General features: G+C 38.6%; 1 protein-coding gene across 1 annotated transcript in view; it reads right to left on the bottom strand.

Moving 5' to 3' along the window:
* The window catches only part of Sorcs3 (sortilin related VPS10 domain containing receptor 3), a 590588-nt gene that overhangs the window by 192556 nt on the left and 387857 nt on the right, over positions 1–10175 (bottom strand). Inside the window, exon 5 of the mRNA XM_021196078.2 lies at positions 5120–5193. Coding sequence (XP_021051737.1) covers positions 5120–5193 — 74 coding nt within the window. The remainder of the gene's footprint in view (positions 1–5119; positions 5194–10175) is intronic.

The following is a 10175-nucleotide window of genomic DNA, read 5'->3' as shown; positions in this document are numbered from 1 at the left end:
TATATATATACATATATATATATATACATATGTATGTATATATGTATAGATACACAATCAAAAATATTATCAGAACATTTCAATTATGCTGTCAAATGCAAAAGAATATAAGATAGAAGACAGCCTTGAAGGAGTCATTCAGACCAAGGAGAGACTAAATTTCAAGCACCACAGAGTCAGAGAATCAGATGATCAGAGCACCCACACATAGAGATACTTCTGGGTGCTAAAAGCAGAGCTAAAGACTTGGCAGAGCAACATCAAGTTTGCTATCAAAGAGGATATAGTGCCAGATACAAGTAGTATATGACTGCATGACAGAATGTGTGAGCAGAAGTCTACAATTACAGCCTAAAATGCACACTCAAAAAAAAAAAAAAAGCTAGCTATTTGCATGCAGCAAATCACTGAAGATGGACGCTAGAACCAGTAAGTACTCAGCTGAGCGCTTCTGTGGCTCAGGATTGGGGCTCTTCCAATGAGTTTCTCTCAAAGTATTAGCCAGGATTTCTGTCTCATATAAAAACTTGGTTAGTGAGGGATCTACTTTCAAGATCATTTGCATGTCTTAAATTAACATTGATCTTCGAGCTAGCATTAAATGGTTCAGCTGGCAGCCTGGTTCCTTACTGACTGGGGAACATCATTCAGTTGGCATATAGCCTTCCTCAGAGTACCTAATAACATCATGACTTAACGAGAAGATGCACCCATGAAAACAGCTGTCCTCTTGTACTCTATAATCTCCATAGAGAAGTCCCATCACCTCTCCCATGTTCTGCTCACTAGAAAGTCACTAAATGAAGCCTTCACTTAAGGGGAGGAATGACAAAATACCAGAAGGCAGAAATCAATTCATAGAGGCATACAGAAGGCTGCCTGTACAAGGAGGAAGTAAATTAGCTGGAAATGAGCTCATATTGTTAAACAATGTAAATGGAATGTAAAAATAAAACAAACAAACAAACAAACAACAATGACAATAAAAATGTGTGGTTCGAGTAATATTTGAAGGGCAAGCTTTAAAATACCAAAAATCTGTTTTGTTCTGTTTTTCCATATCATTGTCCCTCCCCTAAAGAATACTTCACTAGGCTTCCTGTATGCACATAGCAGAAGTGACTGTTTTGATTCCCTCTTCTTCCCACTTCCCATTTAAGAAGACACCCACAGATGGTGAACACCCAGAAAAAAAGTTCAGGGCCATAGAGATGAAGCTGTGAGCTACAGGTGCTAACACTGGATGAGTAGAAAACAAAACAAAGCAAACTAACGAATCAACAAACCAAAACTACCCTTCCACTGCAGAATGTGCCGATTTGTTCAGCGTCTTCCATGAGAATCACTCACGGCTCAGTAGAATTAAACAACAGAAAATGAAAACTCAGCAGGCAAACTTGCCATTGGACTATAACACTTCTGGAACACTAAAAGCAAGTAAGAAAGGCAACTAGAGAACTTTAAGCTAGTTCTCTTCACGTGCTCTTGTAAATCCCCATGTCTGGAGCACTTGGAGAGATGAAGAGGGAGCACTGTGCAGACTCCGAGATTATAGGGTTGGCCAGGTATCAAGTGAATAAAAGGATAACCCAAAAATACAGAGCTTTGGAGTCAGTTCTCTCCCCTCTTGAAGCATGACTGATGGCTACGTCATCCTGCGTCAAAAGACCCCTAGGTGAGCTCCTTTGATATGGTTAGATAATATGTTTTAATTATGGATGTGTTTATTATGAATGCTAATAAATATTATGTCTCATGACCTGCACTGTCCCAGCAGCACTGAGGGCTCAGCTAATGAGGAAATTCACAAAGCATGTTCTCGAACATTCCAATAGCCTCCTCTGTAGCACTTTGGGTAGAAATCACCTCTGGAACACAAAATGCATTCTCTGCTCTGAGATTTCGTTCTAAGCTTCTGCCTTCAGCGGTTGAAGGAGGCATGAGTAAAGCTATGTTCATAAAAATCTACCCCTCAGATATGTGCAGATGTTCAAGTCTTAAGTAGCAATATTTAGAGAGTATTGCTTATGTACCATGCAATCATCCTGTGTCTAAAAACTAAAAATTAAAAGTCTCCTTGACTTTCACTTCAGTGTCTGTTCATACCATGTCTCCTCCAACCAGTGTGCCTTAGCACCCTCAATACCACACCCAGGAGCCTCTCTCCTGAGGACATAGCTTTAGAATAACTCCTTGTTTGGTCTTATTTTTATTACTTCATAAGAATGTTAATGAAGAGTGGTAAAAATAACATTGGGTTTATGGTATGGATTCTAGGTCATAAACAGATGCACTGAACTGTTATCAAATGCCCACGAGCACACAGCCCCATCATACATAGGATTCGCAGTTATGTACCAGCAAAACAATGAAGGGCTTATGGGTCATCCTCTAAAAATGGCTAATAAACACAGTGCTTAGTAGTACTTGCTAGTGACTTTAAGTTATAGACTTATACTACACAAATTAAATATCTGAAGTAGAGATCTGAAACCAACAAGTCTCTCCATATTCAAATATTTTCCTTTCAGTGACCCTGTGCAACTACAAGACAAACCCTTTCCCCACTGCATGTATGCAGAAAACACAGAAGACCAAACTTTGCCTTTTCAACCAGAGAAATACATATTTTGAATTTTCTCAAAGGGGTAAAAGATATGCCTATTACATACACCAACCATGTGCCTTCAACACAAGTGGCTAAAAGCCATAGATAACCTTGGATTCTATCTTTGGTGGAAAAAAAAACAGACAGAAAACTATGAGCTCTTCCTCTGTGACTGCTCTGACACCTAAAAGAATAATCACAACAATTACACATCAGAAGAAGAGAAGTGATAATTGCAAAAACGAAACGCTCGGCTATCACTTGGCTGGCTGGCACGGGCACTAACTTTTATATTTCCCCATGGGGGCATATATGAAAGAAGCACAGAGTGGAAGAGAGATGAAACACAATTATCAGGACCTGGGGATTTACTCTGTCTGTTCCACAGAAGAAGGGAGCAGAGGGGAAGCAGCTGGAATACTCTGCTCTGGCTCTGCAAAAGATAGGAAAACGTGCCTCTTCATCCCCGTCCCTGCATTTCTGGTAGACAGGATACATTTGGGGTCAAAAGTTTTGTGGGTGAGTCAGTGACCCTATTGCTCCATTGGGGCTCCTGCCTGGCTACAGGAAGTGGCCTCTTCAGGTTTCATATCCACAATGCTGTGAGTCACAGTTAAGGTTACCCCCACTGATTCTTGAGATCCTCCCCTACCCAAGGTCTCTGTCTCTTTCTGGAGATGCCCCTGCCTCGTCACCCCTATCAGTTGCAGATTTCCATTTATCCTCGTGGCCATCTGGTCATCCCTCTTGTGCCTCCCCACACCAGATCTTGAACCCCCATTCTCTTACAATTTCCCTTCCCAACCCCTCTCCCACCTATTCCCCTCCCTCCATCTACCTCTTATGACTATTTATTCCTTCTTCTAAGAGAGATTCAAGCATTCTCACTTGGACCTTCCTTCTTGTTTAGCTTCCTTGGGTCTGTGGAGTGTAGCATGTGCATCCTGTATTTTGTGGCTAATATCCACTTATGTATGAGTGTATATACCCTGCATGTCCTTCTGTCCACTCACGCCATCTACTCTGTTTTTTCCCTCCTTTGCCAACTACCTTACCATCTCAAGTTTATTCCAGAAACATCAGAGGGATTTTTCCCCTCTTTTCTTGAGTAAAGGCATTCTGAGAAACTGGTCCATTTCTACTGAGCAAAGGTATACTATTACGCTAGAGTATCGGTGGAACAAATATTTCCTTTTTCTGCCTTACTCTACTGCACAAGATTAATAGTTCCAAAGACAGACCAAATAACAATGATAATAAGAGTTATGGATGAAATAACTCTTGTTCTGCAAAAGGCAAAATCAGTAAGGATAGCCCAGGTGCAGAATCAAGAGCAATTCATTTCTCTTTTCTATCACCACTGAACTGTGCACAGTGGGACTTGGTGGGTTGCCATTGTACACATGGGAAACTATAGTTTGTAATTGTGGACCTAGTTTTGTGGATGCAAATAAGAACTGTTCATTTGCAGCTCTGTTCCTGTGACTGTAGACATGTCCAAGGTAGTTGTCAGCATCACTACCACCATCTCCAATGTATCCAGATGTTGCGTAGGGTGCAAATAACAAGCACATGACTTTTTAAGGGAAATTGGAATATGTTTGAAATAAGTTGTGAATAGATACTACTTTCAAGGGCTTTAATTTTGTTTTCACTTTTAATTAAGCATATGATTTAATGTATTATATATGTTGCTCTAGGCTTTCTCATTCCTATTTCTTTATTACTTCTGCTGAAGTAAGCAAGATTGAAGAATCTCATGATTACAGGGAACTGTATAAGACTAATGGACACTGAATTTGCTTTAATACGGTAAAATAGTATGCATGATTAAAGGAACATTGCTTAATAAAAACACTTCTGATTAGACAGAAGGGCTAATTTCCTGTTCAAAACAGGAATTCACTAACAGCAACATTCTACAATATATACCCTATGGAAAGAGTTCTAAGGTGTTCATCAGAGGTGACATAAGAAAAGATTGTATAGTAGCTTCTGGTTTGGCATGCTTCTTTAGAGCCTTCCCTATGTTAACACAGATAACAAGCCTGGAAACATAAAATTAAACAGTTGTAACCTAAAAAGTTTCTTGACCATAGCAATTCCTATGAAAGAGAAAAAAAAATGGTAGAAATTGTTTTTATGGGATGTCTTTGGGAAACAGTGCACTGTAGCACTGGTCCATAAAATATTCCAAAGTGAGGAGAGCTGGGTAATATATCTAGGAGCACCTGGTGACAAGCCTTCACTAGCTCAGTGCTTTGCAAAGTTGATGTATGCAAGAACTGCCCAGGAATCATGTTCCAATTCCATAACTCATGCCAGGGGAGGCCTCAGATTCTGCACTTCTAACAAGACAATGTTGCTGCTCCATGAACTTCTCTGTGAGCAGCAAAGATTTCAAAGGCACTTGTCTCCCAGAGCTGCAGGTGCCCAGAACGGTCCAGGCCACTCCATTATCTCATGGTTTTCTCTTTATCCTAGAGGTGTGGAGTCCACAAAAGTTCTTACCAGTAAAACCTGTTGGGCGTGATGCGCTCATGCATGAGTTGCCATCGTCTGCCGAAGTCCATGGAGCTATAAAGCTGAAAGACAGTGAAGCAAGGAATATGTTGAGCAAAATGAGGGCCAAGTGTGAAGAACAATGTAGGTTCTAACTAACTAATGACAGAACTAAGTATCAGTAAAGTAGATATCCAACTTACTCAAATAAGGATGCAAGAATCATATTGTGCCATTTTGATCTACTTATAAACTGACTAACGGTTTTGATCTGAGTATAAATATTTTTCTGATGGCTATCACTGATTTTTCATAACTAAAACATCAAAGGCAATTCATAAATTTTTGCATTAAAACAATTGATCCATTCTCACACTCAGGTCTTACCCTGAAGAATGTGGCAGCATATAAGTCATGTTTTGTATGACTTTTTTACTTAGGGAAAAAGTTCGTGTGTAAAAACGTTTATCAGTTGTTAACTCATCTAATGTTATCCACAACATGTTATACTCTTTGACTTCTTTGTTTATGATGTATATAAGTACTGTGAAATGGAACTCTTTAATGCCATCAGAAATGCCAGGATGATCACAACCCCACACCTTGGCAAGATGGCAGGAATAACCCTAAGTAACTTAACCTCTTCCAAGCAAGACAACCCCAAATGTGGCCTCCTCCACACACCAAACAAAAAAGCAAACAAACAAATAAATTTAAAATGTTTAGTAATTTCTGCCTATACACCTCTCTTCTTTCTCATTTATTACTTTTACTTGACACATCATGAAGTAAGAATACTATATCTTTCAGATTTATCTACTTTTAGTTATATTTATAACTCTTGATTACATACAAAGTATCTCTGGAACACCTGTTGCATTAACAATAATTTAAAAATAGAAACAGGCAGGTCATCCTATATAGAAACTTTTAGAAGAAAAAAAAAGCCTCAATGATCTCCAGGGCTTTGAAAAAAACATCAAAACACATCTCATGCCTGACTAGTATAGTCAGATTCCACAGCCATTTGTTTTATGGTTGTAATCGTACTCCATAACAACCTGTGAGGAACTGACCATGAGTCCCTTTCAATAAAATAAGCAAATTAAAGCACAAAGACTGATTCTGTATGACAGTGAATAGTGATAGTGATGGTGCTAGTAATTCTACCATGTTGTGCTTTCAAATAGATGAGACTTATATAGCTTAGATGAAAGTAAAGTAGTGATTACCAACACCAAACCCTCCTCAGGAGCCTTCTCTGATCCACCGAAATAGACATGATCCTTCCATTCACAATTCTATTGCATTTATGATCTGCCTCCTGCTACTAATGGTTGGTACACTTTTTCTGAAAAGTGGTATTTTGCAAGGGTGGCATTTAAATGCTTTAGTTACCTGTGTGTAAGCGAGAGCGGATTTAGGCTTCCAGGCACTTCACATGTGAGCCCTATTTTTGGAAACTCAGTCTTGAAGAAGTTGAATTTGGGTTGAAAGATCCAAGACTTAAAAATGACACCATAACTCTCCTTCTAAGAATTTTGTATCTAGTCTGTCATGATCATTATATCATATTTGGGGAGTTTTTCTGCACAAAATTCTACTGGTGGGAAAATCAGAGGAATCCAGCAATGAAGCAGGTGGCCCTTAACATACAGAAATAGGAGAATGTGCAGTGACATCCCCAAATAGCATCCCCTCTAGCTATCACCTGTAAGGTTGTTCTCTCCAGAACCTCACTATCAGGTCATGTGAGTATGTTGCAAGTCCATTATTTCACATCACTTAAGATAATCTAAAAATATTTATGGCACTCAGAAAAATAACTTGGCCAATTGATGCTTTTATGTTTCATCGGGCTGCTATTTATTGAAAAGTAGCACCATAAAAAATTATAATTTTCTATTGGCAGAATTAGTTAGTTCTGTAAAGTTATAAAGACATATAGAGTGATACTATTGATATGTACTTTGGGTTTTCAAAATATTATATAAGATAGTCATAGGTGTACACTATCAATTCCATTTTACATCTGAAGGCATCAGCATTTGATGCTGAAGGTGACTGTGGCAATGTCACACAAAACCAGCGTGACTCTCCCAGTTTTACGGATCTTAAGTCCCTGCCAACCCACACCAACTCTACGGCAGTTCTCACAGTATTTATGCAAATTGTGCTCTCTCTCCATGACTCTATGGTAATTTCTATCTCTGAGATTCTTTATCTAGGGAAGCAGGCAAAACTGGTACCCCCGGCTCCTATTATCCTTCATGTGTCAATTTAGAGAATAAGGCAACACTAACTTTAAACTATTAACTTAGGTGACATTCAACAGCAAATCTTATTATTTTTATTGAAAAATAATTATTATATGCATTTTGTGTTTATGGGTATACTTTTATGTATATCTAGGTTGTGAAATGATTGAATTATGCTCAATAAATCCATTATACCACTGAAGTAACCATGGTTACCACTTGTAATGTTAAAACACTTAAACTCTACCTTTCTAGAAATGATAAAAACCTGCAATGCATTGATTACATCCCTATTCTGGGAAACAGACCACCAGGGTGGACTTTTCCTGTGCAGGTAACTTTTCCCTTAGGTCACTTCCCCACACCCCTAACTTCTGGTCTCTTCTTTGTTTCTCTGCAGTATCTATATACTGGAAATGAGATGGGCCAGACCAGTAATTGGGAAGAAGCTATCAATATACTGCATTGAAAAAATTGACTTTTCTAAGTAGATCTTCAAGAACTAACTTCCCTTCCTCTCCATGCAGTTATGGGAGGGCCTGATGCTCAGACTGAAGGAAGATTCATGTTTCCCATTTAAATGTAGGAGGTTCCTGAATCAGGAATAGCATGAAGCCCAACCTTTGTCAGGCTTGAATTTAGCCATAGCAAAGAGATGACTGTGTCATGCCTTCAAATGTTGACAAGCCAGGCAGAACCCAAGAGGCTTACACTGGCGTGCTGGAGTCTCTACCCTTTAGGGAAGTTATTAGTTCTTCCACCATGGAGGGTCACTTTGGAAGGAGTGTGCTTCCTAGGGACTATTCTGTAGAGAAGCATAGCTCTTCTCAAAACCCAATCTTCCTACTCCAGAAAGGATGGGCAGTACTAGCTTTTTCTGGTTTTGCTTTCTCAGCTCTTCAACTTGACTGATGAGGAAAAAACTAAATTGAATTTTCTGCTCATGAGCAGATTTCAATGAATAGAAAGAACAGGCTCCTGTTCATTAAAAGCCCAGGTATAGCTACCTTCTGCCCCAATGTAAAGTGAGTTGCTGAGCCTGAAATGTATTTTTATTCTATGAGCTGGGTCTTTGTGGCACCTTCATTCAGAGACTTGTTCATCTTTTCCATTTAATCATTCACGCACTTAGTCATTCATTCACAGGAAGTATGTAAAACAACTCTCATACTGTAGGCACTGAGCTACGAACTAAGGTTACAATGATGGGAAACATGATGGCTGATGGAGGATAGAATTACATATAATTATATCACCCTGAAATGTATGTCAGTGCAGTCTCTGACAAATTATGGAACACTAGAATTTTTGTCTTTATGTCATCTACACTTTAAAAATTATTATGAACCTAAATGACTTTTATAATTAAACTGTAATATTCAAAAGGAGATAAAATGGTGATCTTGCAAAAGGAAGTGTAAAAAGAATATTAATGTTATGAAAACATTCATATTATGCTGTTCAAACACAGAAGAATATGAGATGTTGACTTAACTATTAAAATCTGAATTACGCTAGAAGAAATAAGCCAAATTAGCAATGGTCATCTCTAAATTACAGGATAATGAATTATGTATGTGTGTGTATATGTGTGTGAATGTGTGTGTTTGATGTTTGTGTATGTTTGTGTATATGTGTGTGTAATTTAAACATTTACATCATTCCAATTATTTGTTTACAGTGGATGAACATTATACATCAGCAGTTATATAAGTACATTCTATGCATATTTTATATGGAAGGATTTTTATTATAATGGACATATTATAGTATTTTTATTATTGAAAGGACAAGAATTAAAACCATTTTTTAATGGGGTAACTACCGTTAGACAAAATAATAGGATACTTTCCACAAAATTGCATTTCACTCACATAAATTTCCATGCACCGTGGTGCATTCTTACTTGGATAAGCAATGGATCAACTCATAGAATGTTTATACAACCTATGTGGTTTCAACTAATATTCTATATGCAACATTAAAATACAAGATGTTTTGAAAATATTAAACATCCCTAAATCAGGACTTTTTTTTGTAAAGTGCTACATATATGAAGCCATATTTTGCTCGGTATTCTGCTTCATACCACCTCTGACAATGACATCATTCCCAGACATCACCAGGGATCTAATCAGATTTTCTTCTTTCCCTATCTTTGATATATATCATTCCCTCTGGTTTCCTAACAAACACATAGCAACAACAGCAGCAGCAGCATACACACACACACACACACACACACACACACACACACACGCACACTTACTTCAGAATGAGTCATCACAACAGTTGAAAATACAGAAGAACAGGCGCTTGTTCTTATTGATTCAGTTATTAGCTCCCTAATTCCATCAGCCTGCCAGGGAAAGGCGTCTGAGAGCTCATGGACTAAAGAGGTAATTTAATCAACAGAATATTCTGTAGGGAGAGCAACAGGTTATACCTGAAATTTAAGTTCAATAAAATAATGCAAATCATTAGAGGTATCAGGCATCCATGTGAGCCGACACACAGAGACATGGCGAAGTCCTCTATGCCCAGTGTCTGAAAAGGTTATTTTATGTGGAAATAGGATCTTTGCAGTTGCAATGAGGTAAAACTGAGATCATTAGGGAGGGCCCTAATCCATAGGACTGATGTCTTCAGATGGGGAAAGACAGTAACAGGGGGACAATGGAAAAACACTGGGATGGGGGTGCTGGTCACTGGAAGACAGCCAATCAGAGGGAAACTGCTGCAAGCCAAGTATTGCCTCTGGTGGCTGACAAACCCCTCCAAGAGAGAAAGCATGGGAGGAGTCCTCC

The sequence above is a fragment of the Mus pahari genome, chromosome 1 (genome assembly GCF_900095145.1).
Source record: "Mus pahari chromosome 1, PAHARI_EIJ_v1.1, whole genome shotgun sequence".
Lineage (NCBI taxonomy): Eukaryota > Metazoa > Chordata > Mammalia > Rodentia > Muridae > Mus > Mus pahari.
This window is presented reverse-complemented; position numbering and strand designations above follow the sequence as displayed.